This window comes from Myotis brandtii, unplaced genomic scaffold (assembly GCF_000412655.1).
Source record: "Myotis brandtii unplaced genomic scaffold, ASM41265v1 scaffold576, whole genome shotgun sequence".
NCBI lineage: Eukaryota > Metazoa > Chordata > Mammalia > Chiroptera > Vespertilionidae > Myotis > Myotis brandtii.
In genome coordinates this window covers 1,285,874-1,301,787 of record NW_005370156.1, presented here as the reverse complement: position 1 = coordinate 1,301,787, position 15,914 = coordinate 1,285,874, and the positions used below count along the sequence as shown (strand labels likewise).

General features: G+C 42.0%; 1 protein-coding gene across 6 annotated transcripts in view; it reads right to left on the bottom strand.

Annotated features, from left to right (window-relative positions):
• FRMD4A (FERM domain containing 4A) overlaps window positions 1–15,914 on the bottom strand; it is a 608,042-nt gene that overhangs the window by 293,100 nt on the left and 299,028 nt on the right. Inside the window, exon 1 of one of the 6 annotated variants that reach the window (XM_014549924.1) lies at window positions 9,016–9,069. The exons of the other annotated variants lie outside the window; for them this stretch is intronic. Within the exon in view, the coding sequence (XP_014405410.1) occupies window positions 9,016–9,054 (39 nt within the window). The 5' untranslated portion in view covers window positions 9,055–9,069. Of the gene's footprint in view, window positions 1–9,015; window positions 9,070–15,914 lie in introns of those variants that run through there. 6 annotated transcript variants of the gene reach the window in all.

Genomic DNA, 15,914 nt, shown 5'->3' with positions numbered 1-15,914 from the left:
CTTTCCCTCTGGGGATTGATAGTCTGATCGCTGTTTCTCTGTCTTTGGATCTGTCCCTGTTCATCAGTCTATGATGTCACGAATGAGTGAGATCATGTGATATTTATCTTTCTCTGACTGGCTAATTTCACTTAGCATAATGCTCCCAAGTTCCATCCATGCTGTTGCAAATGGCAAGAGTTCCTTCTTTTTTACCGCAGCGTAGTATTCCATTGCGTAGATGTACCACAGTTTTTTAATCCAATCATCTGCTAATGGAGTGCCCTTGTTTATAATACCTTCCAGTGGTATTGAGAATCAAAAATAACAGAATGCACTTGGAACTACTCTGTAAACTCTAAAAAGAGAAACCATGCAAAAATGTTTTTTGAGTTTTTTTGAAGTTAGGATGTGTGGAAAATTCTCTTTCAATTGATGGGCCTCTGAAAAGACACGAGTTTGTGAATAGGACTTTTTGAGGTTATTAGGCAAAAACTCTCCAATTAGTTAAATGTCTTTTTTTCAAGGCAATGACAGAGAAATTAGGCCCCCTATATTCTCCATCAGCCCCACTTCAAGATATCCCCAAGTAAACATACAATTTAAGTAAAAACTGGCTACACCCCTTTCAGTGGCATTACTCCAGACCCCGCCTAAGTAGAATTTTCAAAGCCCTCACTATTCAAATGTAGCCTGATGTTGGTCAAAAGTTAAATACAGAGTTGATTTCCACAATGTTTTGAAAGTAGATGAGCATATATTGGGAGGAACTGACCCAATGTGAGAGATGATTGAGATAACGGACAGAGAATGTTAAAACTCCAAAAGTATTATTTTCTCACCTGAACCAGGAAAGTGCTTTCAAGGAGGATGAAAACATACCCTATGTCAGACTCAAAAATATTTTATGAACAGGATAAAAGCAGAGCTCTGACATTGTTTGCAAATATTGTCCACATCAAAGAGGAGAAATTAGCAAATTCAAGAATAAGAATTTTGCTTCCATTCTCATTACAAAGACGTGATTCCGCGTTAATGTAAGAAAATACTGTTGCAGGAGACAGTCTGAGTGACATTCCAGCATATTGGCGGGAATGCAAACACACCATCTTTTATTGACAGGTGTCAACAGCCCAAATGACTGTCAGAAAGGTTAAAACAAATGCACAAACTTGGGAAAAGTTACCAACAAACCTCATAAATTTGCTAATTGTTCTTCTTGGTGCAAGCCTTTTTTCCCTCCTTTAACCATAACATATGTTATAGATCACTGGAGAAAAAGCTAAGCCCCACTCCATATGCAGGCATTAAATAATACAAAGGGCACAGCCCTTTGAAAACATACATCGCCATAACGAAATGATGAAAGGGGAACAGCAAAAACAGCAAATTGAGAATCAAAGCCTAACTTTCCACATGTGGAAACGTTTGTTTGAATCATGGCGTAATCCATCGGCCCCAAACTGGTTGTACTAGTTGTTTAAGAAGATACAAATGAATTACTGAAAACCCAATCTCATTTTAGAGAACTGCTTGTCATTAGAATTTACCACTGACATCATCATAATTAATCATGTATATAACTGATAAAGTTCCATTTTCAAAACAGTTCATGTTTCTATAACCTCTCAGTACAGAAATGTGATTTCTACTAAGAAGAAAACACAAATCATTCTCTGTGACGATAAACCCCCGCCCAGGGTGATAAGGCGATCTCATATATTAGCTCACTTGTTGTCCTGTTTTTCTTACTCTGCTTGCAGGAAATGTGGTATATACAGGTCATTGCAGCCTGACCTGTGGGCCACAGATCTGCTGCTGGAGCATTGGGTTAGAACCAGGATATATAAGCTTAAAAAAGGACTCTACCCAAATTCTGACAGTTGGATGGTTACTCTAGCCCAGCCATGGGCAAACTACGGCCCGCGGGCCGGATCCGGCCTGTTTGAAATGAATAAAACTAAAAAAAAAAAAAAGACCGTACCCTTTTATGTAATGATGTTTACTTTGAATTTATATTAGTTCACACAAACACTCCATCCATGCTTTTGTTCCGGCCCTCCGGTCCAGTTTAAGAACCCATTGTGGCCCTCGAGTCAAAAAGTTTGCCCACGCCTGCTCTAGCCACTGGTCCATATTTCCATCTAGAAGCAGCAGAGACGGGTGAACCATGCATGATTTTAAAGCCATGTAACAAACCACACTTATTAAAGGAAGGTGGTAGTGTCCCTTAGGACACTGTCCCTCTCCTAGTTTCTATGATACACCTTACATCTATAACCAGGAAGACCAGGTATATTGCCTCTTTTGTGCTTTGTCCAGTAGCTATTAGAAAAAAACAACAACAACACAGAAACAAAGTGGACAACTCTAATGAAGGACATAGTTTCTACAATAGACCAAAAAAAAAAATAACTAATGGCATCCAACTTAAAAAATAATAATCTAAAACAGGCTTACATATGCCATACATATGTTCTACATCTTTGAGGCCAGAAGCAATTTACAGCATGGCAGTAATTCAGGTTGTTAGTCTCATTTATTTTATTTTTCCTATAGTTTGTACTGCACAACCCAGGGTGACGGGGGCTGGGGGGTGAAGGTACAGAGGTGGATTCATCATGAAGCTAATCAAGCTTACACTTCACTTGTGACTAATGTCTCTTTCCACAATAACTTCCCCTCTGTTAAACTTTCCCTCTTGATCAGGTGGCATCAGAATGGCCATCAGATTTTTTTTGGAATTCAGCTAAAGGAAAGTCAAGTTGGGATGCATGTAGTTTGGGTTAAGGGGGATGTATTGATGAAGTTCACAGTCACTTCCATCTATGAAAAGAAAAAAAAATGAGCAGTACTAGTGTAGGCATGGCTTCCAGCCATACTCCTCACCCAAAAGTTGTACATGAAGGTATGGGGCCAGATCTTAGCCAGGTATTACTGTATCTCACATCACCTGGCTATGCAGGAATGTGGTCTCCACACAGGAGACAGTTTAAAAAGCTGGGAGCCAGAAAATAGTCAGTGGGGAAATCTTCTAATTATCAGACATTAAAATTGTAAGTAGAGAGTCCAGTTCTCATAATCCCCAGTCAAAAGCAGAAGCTTGTTCCCTATCAAGGGACAATATAATATACAACATACACCATTACAAAAGCACCACATAATGTTTTCTATTAATTGCATTCATAGAATACAACTGAATATTTCCAGAATTCAGTGTTTAAAGGGTACACACCTGTACTTTTACTACAAACAATAAGTTTGTTTGATAATAGATTATATATTAAAAAAAACTTGAGAGAAAGCTCTCCAAATTTGACAACAGTTTTTAAAATTTGAATATGTCCAATAACAAGTTGTAAATCTGAAAGAAATGTTTCTAAACTAATGACAACAAAAGGAAAGATTTTGATCAGTCATGCTACACGAAAGTCCAGTTTATCTTCCTCTTCTGTCTTTACAGAAGTATTACAAAACTAGAGGCCCAGTGCATGAATTCGTGCACCAGTGGGGTCCCTCGGCCTGGCCTGCAGGATTGGGCCAAAACTGGCTTTTTGACATCCCCCGAGGGGTCCTGGATTGCAAGAGGGCACAGGCCAGGCAGAGGGACCCCACCGGTGCACGATCAGGGCTGGGAAGGGATGAGGGAGGTTGGCCAGCCAGGGAGGGACCTCAGGAGGGCTCCAGGGCATGTCCAGCCTGTCTCGTTCAGTCCCTATTGGCCGGATCCCAGCAGCAAGCTAACCTACTTGTCAGAGTGTCTGCCCCCTGGTGGTCAGTGCACATCATAGCGAGCGGTTGAGCGGCCTTAGCATATCATTAGCATATTACACTTTGATTGGTTGAGTGGCTGACTAGACAACCAGACACTTAGCATATTAGGCTTTTATTATATAGGATCGTTTGAAGAGATCAAAGAGTAGGCAAACATGGAACATTTTCAAGAATAGACCACATGTTAGGCCACAAAACAAGTCTTCATAAATGTAACACTGAAATCATATCAAGCATCTTCTCCAACCACAATGGTATGAAATTAGAAATCAATTACAAGAAAACTGGAAAACACACAAACACATGGAGTCTAAATAACATGCTACTAAACAATGAATAGTTTAACAAGAAAGTCAAGGAAGAAATCAAAAGATATCTTGAGACAAATAAAAATGAAAACACAATGACCCCCAAATCTATGGGACACAGCAAACACAGTTCTAAGGGGGAAATTCATAGCAATGTAGATCTACCTTAAGAAACAAACAAACAAAAAATATCAAATAAGGAACTAAGGAAAGAACAATAAACAAAGGAACTAAGAAAAAAATCTCAAATAAGAAAATAAGGAAAAAGTAAGGTTAGGAGATTAAAAATGGTGGCAGAGTAAATGGATGCTGCATGGACATGCTCCCAGAAACAAACTGCTATTACAACTAAAATACAGAAAAACTTCCTGAATAATCAACGGAAAACTTGCAGGAGAGAACCCTGACACCCGAGGACCAAAAGTGGAGACTGTATAGAGACTGGATGTAACATTATTATACTGAAATAGCTTTTCTTGAAATATTAATGTTTATTGCATGTAAAAATAAAATACAAAAAAGAAAATAAGGAAAGAACAATAAACAAAGCCCATAAATAGTAAAAAGAAGGAAATAATTGAAATAAGGAGAGCAGAAATAGAGTCTAAAAAAATACAAGAGATCAATGAAATCAAGAGCTAATTCTTTGAGAATACAAACAAAATTGATAAACCTTTAACCAGACTAATCAAAAATAAAAGAGAGAGGACCCAAATAGATGAAATCATAAATGAAAGAGGAGAAGTGACAACTGACACCACAGAAATACAAAGAATTATAAGAAAATCTTACCAACAATTATTTGCCAACAAATTGAACAATCTGGAAGAAATGGATAAATTCCTAGAAACATATAATTTCCAAGACTGAGTAAAAAAGAAATAGAACATTTAAACAAACCAGTAACTACTAACAAAATCAAATCAGTGATCAAAAAACTCCCAACAAACAAGAGTCCTGGCTTCACAGGTGAGTTCTATTAAACATTCAAAATAGAATTAACACCTATCTTTCTCAAACTATTCCAAAAAATTTAAGAGGAGAAAAGGTTCCCAAGCTCATTTTATGAGGCCAGTATTATCCTGATTCTAAAACATGACAAAAGCACCACAAAGGAAGAAAACTATAGGCCAATATGCATGATGATCAAAAATGCAAAAATCCTTAACATAATATTAGCAAACCAAATTCAGGAATACATTAAAAATATCATATAGCACCAAAAAGTGGGATTTATTTCTGGGATGCAATGTTGGTATAGTATCAACAAATCAGTTAACATGATATACCACACAAACAAAAGTTAAAAACCATGTGGTTTTATCAAAAGATACAGAAAATTTGTTGACAAAATCCAGCATCCATTTATGATAAACTCACAGCAAAGTGGGAATAGAAAGAACATACTGCGACATAATAAAAGCCATCTATGACAAACCCACAGCTAACATCACACCCATTGATGAGAAGCTTAAAGCATTTTCCTTAAGATCAGGAACAAGACCAGGATGTCCACATTCACTACTTTTATTCAACAGTATTGAAAGTCCTAGCCACAGCAATCAGATAAGAATAAAAGGCATTCAACTTGGAAAGGAAGAAGTAAAACTGTCATTATTTGCAGATGACATAGCCTATAAAATAAAAGGGTAACATGCAAATGGACCCTAACAGCAGAACGACTGGTCACTATGACACACACTGACCACCAGGGGCAGACGCTCAATGCAGGAGATGCCCCCTGGTGGTCAGTGCACTCCCACAGGGGAGCTCTGCTCAGCCACAAGCCAGGCTGCCAGCTGCCAGCACAGTGGTGGTGGCGGGAGCCTCTCCTGCCTCCTCAGCAGTGCTAAGGATGTCCAACTGCAGCTTAGGCCTGCTCCCCGCTGGCAGGTGGACATCCCCCAAGGGCTCCAGGACAGCCAGAGGGATGTCTGACTGCCAGCTTAGGCCCGATCCCCCGGGGAGCGGGCCTAAGCCAGCAGGTGGACATCCCCCGAGAGGTCCCAGACTGCGAGAGGGCAAAGGCCAGGCTGAGGGACCCCCCCAAGTGCACAAATTTTTGTGCACCAGGCCTCTAGTATTATATATAAAGAATCCTAAAGTTTCCACACAAAAAAACTTACTAGAGCCCTAGCTGGTTTGGCTCAGTGGATAGAGCGTTGGCCTGCGGACTGAGGGGTCCCGGGTTCGATTCCAGCCAAGGGCACATGCCTGGGTTGTGGGCTCGATCCCCAGTGGGGGCGTGCAGGAGGCAGCCGATCGATGATTCTCTCTCATCATTGATGTTTCTCTCTCCCCCTCTCCTTTCCTCTCTGAAATCAATAAAATATATTTTAAAAAAAACTACTAGAGCTGATAAATGAATTTAGTAAAGTAGCAGGATAAAATTAATATACAAAAATCAGTTACAGTTTTATATACCAGTAACAAACTCTCAGAAAATAATAGACCTGCACTCTGAAAATTATAAGACATTGAAGAAATAAATTGAAGAAGATACAAATAAATGGAAGCATATTCCATGCTCATGGATAGGAAGAAATAACATCGTTAAAATGTCCTTACTACATAAAGCAATCTACAGATTCAATGCAATAATGCATTTTTTTTCAGAACTAGAACAAATAATCCTAAATTTTATATGGAACCACAAAAGACCCCAAATAGACACAGCACTCTTGGAAAAACAAACAAACAAACAAACAAACAAACACAACAAAGTTGGAGGTATCAAGCTACCTGATCTCAGACTATACTAGATGGCGATAGTAATCAAAATGACATGGTACTGGCATAAAAACAGACACGTAGATTAATAGAACAGATTAGAGAGAGCTCAGAAATAAACCCATATTTATATAGTCAATAATCTATGACACAGGAGGCAATAATATACAATGGGGTAAAAACAGTCTATTCAATAAATGGTGTTGGGAAAATTGGACAGAGTTTTTCCTAGACAATCACCTAAACAAAATACATAAAATGGCCATTAGTCACCTTACCGCTAAAAATAAAGACACTTTTGGTGAACTTTTCTCAAGATAAAAACAGTAAGAATACAGTATATTAAGAAACAACATTTCCCATGTGCATGCACTTGGTGTTGCCTCACACTTCAACACATGCCCTTACTTAATCCTTACAGGGCTGTGGAGCCATCGCCCCCACTCCATACAGGAGAAGCGAAGGGCAGACACAGAGCTGCTGCTCCGTGCCTGGCGAACTGAATGGAGGTTGAGCAGGAACAATTTATTTTTTCCCCCAAACCTGGCAGCCAATAAATTTCAATATACTTTTCAGAGCACTTATAACATTAAGGGAAGTCCTGGAAAAGCCCCTTGAAGAGGGGCTTCCTTGATTTAGAATTTTGGTGGTGATAGAACTTTCTGAGAAGGCAAACAGGAGGTACAAAGAAGGTGGGGGATGGAGGTAGGAAGCCAGGCCCTCAAATTCACTCACAAGCACAGCAACAGCTAAGACAGAATTTCCTTGTCTAAGAAATCACCCCCAAACTCCAAGCTGTTTGAGATCTGACTCTAAACCAGAAAAATCTTCAAGTGGACAAACCAACCATGTGATTAATCAGGGAGACTTTTTTTCCAGGTTTCTTTCAGATTTTCAAATCATTGGAAATATTGTGTAAATTTTTTAGATTGTTTCGAACTTGTAAGACTCACATTTCATTTATATAAGACCGGTTATGGGCATATTTATTATTAGTAGTAAAACAATACACACACGCCCTTCAAACACAATTATTCTGGGGAAAAGTCTCGTTCCCAGCAACCATCTGAATGGTCTTCAGTCTGACTGCCAATGGGCAGAAGTGGAGAAGTGGGAGGAGGGGTCCTGGGAGGGCATGCTCCCCTGTAAAATCAACCCAGGCTCCTGGGCACCTCTTCCAAGGAGCTGTCGCTTCCATGCATCCAGACATTCCTCAAGGAGGGGAGGGAGGGAGGGTGGCTACATGGTCCTGCGCTGTTTAGTCATTACAGTTCATTAAGGGATTTGCACCGCCAAATTATGCCTAAAAATACAAAGACCAGCTGTGCCTGCTTGGTTCCCAGCATGCGGTGAGCCAGCTAACAAGGAGAGGGGGCCAAAACCAGGCAAGTTGACTTAGTGAAGTAAACTGGGTTACAAAACACCACTGCCAACTGGGGAAGAGCGGGTGACACCCCCTACGACACCAGGTAGTCTGGCCCCTTCCTCTGGGCTGGGCTGTGGGGACTGAAATGACAGCAGTCTGAGCGGATGAACAGGGGACAGAGACACTCCTGTCTCCCCCTTTGGAGGGCTCTGCACCTCCAGCCTGTTGACTCAGGACTACCTTCCTGCAGAAAATGTTCTCTTTTTCTTACATTTGAGAAGAAGTGTGTGTGAATATCTGACTTGAGGGGCCACTATGTAAGCCACCAAAGGGACGAGGAAGTGAGAACAAAGACTTCTTATTGTTGCTCAGCATTTCTCCCTCCTGGCCTCCTGTCTCCACAGCCACAGGTCCCTTCCCAGCGTGTCACCACCCCAACATGCACTTTGAGAAAACAAAGTCTCTTGTAAGAGGAGTCTGAACTCATGGAAGGAGCATCCTTCTCTTTGTATCCAGAAAACCTTTGGTTTAAATTGCAGGGCTCTGCCACTTACCAGCTGGGTGACTTTGAGTAACTTAAGTCCTTCTCTGAGTTTCAATAACCTCATCTCCAAAATGGTGACATAACACCTACTTTATCTGGTCTTTTGGAAAACAGAATTAGATACTGCTTACAAGGCACCTCTCACAGTGCCTGGCACCTTGAAGAGGATGCTCAATTAATGTTAACCACGCCCCCACATTTATTATAACACACTCCATAATCCCAAACATGTGACAATCATTTCTGCCCTTCCCCCACCATTCCCCATATTTCTCATGCTGCAAAGCAACGTAAAGAGGAGCTGGAGGTCCCACCTGGTAGACAGCCCTGGAGAAGCACCATAGTTTCTGCATCAGCTGCAGGACCCGAAGGCTCTCCCCTCCGCACGTCCTCAGCGCCCGGCAAGTCAGGTCCCACACCAGCTGGTCCCAGCCACAGAGCAGGTCCTCAGCGCCAAGCAACCAGCAGCCAAGCCAGCTCCAGGCCCCGCCTTTACCCTCTGGTCCCAGGCCCCACATTCAGAGCTGGGTTCTTTTAGTACCACAAAGTTCAAATGTCACTAGATTTAATCAGGCAAGGAAAAAATGCAGGCAAAATAACTGTTTCCTCTTGCTCACTCTTCTCTCCCTTACCTTCCCTCACCATCCCACTACCCTTCAAGTCCTGTTTTCCAGCAAGGATTAGCCAATGGCTCCTAATTCAAATGTTTTCTCCCTGTGTCTGGGAACTCTCCAGGGACACGGTGAAAACAAGACTCACCCTGCAGAAAATTGCACATCCCTCCCTCTCCAGTGCACAGAGGCGGCTTTTGGGGCAGAACTGAGGGAAGAGCATGAACCCAGAGTCATCACTGAGTTCTCCTGGTTCCCGGAGTTCGTCCAGGGTGAGAAGCAGAGAGGAGAGAGCTGCAGCCTCCCCGCCAACATTCCCGAGGCATTCCATCTTTCCTCTTAACTCTTTCAAACTTAGAGAGCAACAAGTGTCTGCATGGCGAAGCAAAAAGGCCCGTCTTATATCAACACTGGAGAAATTGCTATTTCTGTGGCCAATTTATAAAAACACAGGCATTTTCTTTGGAAATTTTCCAAGTTAAGATTAGGATTAAAAGGGCTGTAAGAAAGCTTATCTGAGAGATTTTATATCAACACCCTCAATTTGGGAGGAAAGCCGATAAAGGAGGTAAAGGCAAAATATTCCACATTTCCGCACGATGGGGCACTTTCTCCAAAGCTCTTACAACTTTACTATGTATTGGATCAGCTCTTTGTGAATCTCAGTCCAAGGAAAGACACCCAGCTGAACAGGGTACAATTATACGAGATGTCTGTTTTGAGTTTGATTATTTTAAACCATGTTTCGTAAGGGCATCTGCATCCTAATTTAATAGAATCCAGAGCAGCAAGGAGAGGCAACAGGTAGGAGAGGTTCAGCCACAACACAATCTGGACAGTTAAGAGAAGGAGCATGTTTAGTCTCAATAGCATTTTGGTTGGATAGCCCTGAAAAACCATAGTAGTCACTGAGGGGTGTTTGCCATGTGCACATTTAACCCATTCAGTCAGTCATCCATCCATCCATCCATCCATCCATCCATCCATCCATCCATCCATCCATCCATCCATCCATCCATCCATCCATCCATCCATCCATCCATCCATCCATCCATCCATCCATCCATCCATCCATCCATCCATCCATCCATCCATCCATCCATCCATCCATCCATCCATCCATCCATCCATCCATCCATCCATCCATCCATCCATCCATCCATCCATCCATCCATCCATCCATCCATCCATCCATCCATCCATCCATCCATCCATCCATCCATCCATCCATCCATCCATCCATCCATCCATCCATCCATCCATCCATCCATCCATCCATCCATCCATCCATCCATCCATCCATCCATCCATCCATCCATCCATCCACCCACATCTCTTCAACTTGGACCTTTAATAGCATCAGAATGGTAGCACAGTACTGGAATGTCCTGAAGTCCGACATACCTGAGGTTAAATTTGGCCCAACCACCTACTGTGTGACCTCAAATTAACTTCTCTGACATATTTCCTTATCTGTAAGATAGAAATCATACAAACCTCATAGGGTTGTTATGAGGATTAAATGAGACAATATACTTAAAGTGAACTACATTGAGCATGGCATGTACCTGATTTTATTTATTTTTTGGAGCACTTACCATGATCAGGTAATTCAAGGACATTACCTACTATTGATTACATGAAGCTCTTGAGATCTTTTCAAAATTTGGTTCTCCACATCATCTTCTCTTAATCCCTTTTCTTCTTCTTCCAAGAATTGATACATTAATCCTATATAATAAAAGGCTAATATGCAAATTGTCCGCTTGACTGGGAGTTTGACCAGGAGTTCTGGCCAGCCAACCGCCCATGGCTTCTCTCCCCGCTGGCCTGGCCCGATTGGCCCCAATTGGGGTGGGCCAGCCAGACCCCACCTGTGCACGAATTCATGCACCAGGCCTCTAGTTAATTTAATAAATATGGGAAGCCCATTTTCATTTAACTCTGCTTTGATGAATTTTAATCATTTTCCCATGAGTGATGGCTTTGAGGTAAAACATTACACCTGTATGTTATTCCTTTATTTCCACACACCCTGGAATAAAAAGGAGATACTAAGGAATCTTGCCTTCCTATAAACACATCAGCAGAGATAGCTTTATTTAAGGAAGAAATAAAGAAAGATATGTGAAAGAATGAAAAAAAAAACTAAGTTAAAAAACAAATGGTATGGGGAAAATGATTGTCCCATTAACATTACCTAACCACCTTGGTATTTTCAAGAAAAAACAAAGACCAGCTACATCACAGTTAGCTTTTGCCTGTGTCCTGAGCTCATGCTGTCCATCCTCTAGGGATTCTGGCTGGGAACTAGGCTCTTGTCCCAAGTGTGTAATTATGGAATAGATAGGGACAGTTTTAAAGATACTGATTACTCTCTTAGTAAATAATGTGACTTTAATTTTTTTAAAGTTAAATATATATTTAGCTTATGGTCTGGGAATCTTTCAAGTCTAAAGGTGCCATAGGCTTTTTAAAAACATGCCTGGATACCAACATATTAATGCCTGAGAACCCTGAGACCTACTTAAGCTGTTCTGAAGTCTTTACCACTCATGGGGACAGGGACATCCAACTAGGAGACTTGCTCTGCACCTGCAATCTGAGCCTGGCATTATCAGCAGATGTCCCCAGCCTTCGCAAGCACGGGAGAGAGAAACTGGTTATGCCCCAGTGCTGTGGAGAATGCTGCCCAGCATCACTAGCCCAGTCTCTTCAATCACAGCTCTGATTCTGCTGTAGACTCTGTGCTGCCAATTCAGACTTTCACAGGGCAGCTGCCCCAATGGTGTCTGACAGGCTGTGCACGCAAATAGTATACTATCATTGAGCATGATTCCCTTGCTTTTAAAGGGATTTATAATGCTCAGAGCAATTAGACATAGATGTGTGTGTATGTGTGTCTCTGTGTATATGTGTCTCTGTGTGCCTGTCTGTGTTTGTATATGCATGTGTGTCTGTTTGCGTGTCTGTGTATATATGTATCTGTATACCATGTGTGTGTCTGTGTGCGTGTACACCTTCATTTCACAGAGGAGGAAGTCATAGTGCAGAGGGTCAGAGTAGCATTTCCAGGCCACATGGATATTGTGATGGAGCTGGGACCTGACACCAGGGCTCATCAGGCAAATAAATGACCTGGACTTGTCTTACTGACTCCCGGCTCCTTTTAATCACTTTCTATCCTCAAAAATCATGGAAAATTGAGCTTTTTTATGTAGCTTACTACTTAGTCAATTGATCACAAAACAAAGAATAATGAATAAATATCTCATGGTGTCTAAAGGGTAAGCAACATCATTGAGGTACCAGAAAGACATAATTAAGAGCAATCACCATTATCACCCATCTTTTCATGAACTCTTTTGCTAATGTTTGGGGTGAAAGAGTCCAAGTATTAGTTATGTGGCAGGATTGGGTCAGTTGTGTGCATTTGCCTATCGTATGCCCTGGGGGGGAGGGGCATTACAAGTAGAATGGAAGTGTTGGTCCTGTGGTTCCTTGGGAAGGGACCAAGGCTGAGTACTCTGAATCTGGTGCTGACCCTGGAGGAAGGCAGGCACCATGAAGCCAGGAGTTCTTGCCCAGGACAAAGGAGAGGCAGTGGGACTGGGCAAGGCACCCAGGGCCATGAGGGCACTGTCCTGCACTTCTAGTGCCACCGCTCTCCTAGCCACTGCCACTTTGTCCAGCTGCTCATCTTCTGCCCTGTCTCCATCTGCACGCCTCCGTGGTTTCTGCCCCTTCTCCCAGACTCTAGGTCGCTGTTTTGTAAAGATGGAGAAACATATTTTTTAAAACCATAAATGCCTTTGCCTGACTCTAGGGATTTTCAGACATAAATACCACCTTGAGAAGAAGTCAAAAACTCTAAGTTGCAAGTAATGTGAACAAAATTATGAACAGAATTTTCAAATACAGGAAGACACAGGAAATCACACACACACAAGAGCAAGTATATGTATAGCAACCAGAGAAATAGATTCAGAAACCCAATCTAAGGTAACCCTGTTAATTATTTGGTGATTATTCACTGACGTCTATTTCAGAAAATGCCAGCCCTAAGACTGAGTAGAGAACTTCTACACTCCATGTCAGGTCAGTTACCAGGAGACACAAATAGTATTTTTTGAAACGTATTTTTATTGATTTCAGAGAGAAAGGGAGAGGGAGAGAGAGAGATAGAAACATCAGTGATGCAAGAGAATCATTGGTTGGCTGCCTCCTGCAGGGAATCGAACCCTGACCTCTTGGTTCATAGGTTCACACTCAACCACCAAGCCACACTGGCTGGGCACAGATAGTATTTTTAAAAAGTTTCTCTTAGTTGGGTTTTGTTATCTTTTACTGATAGAATCTGAAGGTAAAGGGCAGTTTCTCTAACATCAAAACCCAGTTCAGTTGAGACCCAAAATACCCAGACATTCCAACCCAAATTAATAAGCCACATCTGTTCTCTTGGGAGAACTAATGAGGATCTATAGGCAACTAATTCCAAAGTGAGCCTGAGAAGGTGCTGGAGAAGAAATAAATCCACAACAGCAAGGGGAGAGCAGGGTGTTGTCAGAAACAGTTGTAGGCCATATTTTCAGCTTTTTAGGAAGCGGATTCCTCTTGGGTTTTGTGTGCAGCTAACTTTTCTGTGCCACACAGGGATCCTTTCAGCTCTTCACTACAGATTCACATTTTAATTCTGCATTCCCTCCCGACTTCCAACACAGGACTCAAACTTAGGTTGAAATCTATTGCACATTTTGGTTTTTCCATCCACTGAATGCTTTTGTTGTTAAATCTCCCCGTGTAACCAAAATGCTGGTCTGGGGCAGAGCTGGGTGCTTATTCATTAAATGAAGGAAGCCCATAGCTCTTTGTTAGTGTTCTTTAAAAAAAATCCACTTTACTGAGATATAAAGTATATACAGAACATTTTCTCCATTCAAAGTGTACGTTCAGTGGTTTTTCAGTGTATTCACAGGTTGTACAGCCACCACTACAATCTAAATTTAGGCCATTTTCATCACCTCAAAAGAAACTCTGTACCCATTAGCTGGCAGCCCCCCCTTCCCGACACTGGCAACCACTAATTTACTTCCTGTTTCCATAGATAGGCTTATTCTGGACATTTTATATAAACTAGAGGCCCGATGCATGAAATTCATGCAAGGGTAGGCCTTCCTTTCCCCGACTGCAGGCACCGGCTTCCCTCAGGCACCCGGGACCCGGGCTTCTCTTGCAGCCCTAGCTTTGTCCTGAAGGTCGTCAGGAAGGACGTTCAGTCTAATTAGCATATTAGGATTTTATTATTATAGATGTGACTTGGGGGACTGGCTTCTTTCCCTAAGCATAATGTTTTGAAAGTTCATTCATGTAGCAAGTATCAGTACTTCACTCCTTTTTCTTGCTGAATAAAAATCCATTGTATGGATGAACTATGTTTTGTTTATCCATTCATCCATGGTAGGCATTTGGGTTGTCCTCACTTTGGGGGCTATTATGAATAATGTTACTGTGGATATTTGCATACACGTTTTGGGAGGATGTACATTTTTCATTTCTCTTGGGTGGACACCTAAGAGTGGCATTGCTGGTAACTCTGTGTTTAACCTTTTCAGGAACTTCCCAGCTGTCTTCCATAGCGACTACACCATTTTACATTCCCACCATCAATGTCTGAGGGTTCTAATTTTCCCACATCCTCACCCACCTTGTTACTGCCTGTCTTTTTGACGTTAGCCATCCTACTGGGTATGAAGTGGTAGCATTCCTGCTTTCCTAAATTAATTCTATGGCATGGCCATTGCGAAGGGTGGGTGTGAGCAGCAAGCAAAAAGGGCTGGCTGTAGGGTGCTGGCCTCTTGCTCCCTGGCTTAGCTCCAAGCCTCTGCTGCAGACAGATAGGTGGGGAGTGCAGAAGAGCCCAGCAATTTCTCTTTCTTTATCATCAGCTTCCCTCCACCCCCTCCTCCTTCTGCTCCTGACACTCTCACGCCCACCATCTGGGGCCGAAGTCCAAATAGTTTTGGAAGTTCTCCTTTGTCACTTTAAAATCCCAGTGCCAGCTCTTTGGGGAAAGAATTTTAGAAATAGCACTTGTATGGTAAAGTGAGTGGGTGACGTGAAAAACCCAAACCCAAACAAGCTTTTGAATTCTGAGGCATTTCAGGACTGCTCACTCACACAGTTAATCCCATATTTGGGTCTGGACAATGTCCCAGCTCTGACAGTCATCATTGCGTCATCAGGCCTCAACCTGAGAACCCGGGAGAGCCATTTATATAAACGCGAGGGAGCTTACTCTGTTCGTTTGGGGGGAAGGAGAATGCTTTTTGAAAAATGCTTGGCTGTGTATATAAAATATTTTGGGTCCCTGGGAAAGTAGTTTGAGGAGGCAGGAGCTGCCCTCTGGCTTAAGTGCTCCAGAGTTGCATGCCAAGAGCTATGTTTAGAAATATTTCCCCCAAGCTTCACAAGCCATTATACAAGTGGTCTTAAGGCCATAAAAGTGATGTCATCCTATCAATTACCGGGGTTACGAAAGTCAGTTCACATATACATGCCAGACCCCAACAGAAATAAAACTGGGCTGTCTGAATTAAATCCGT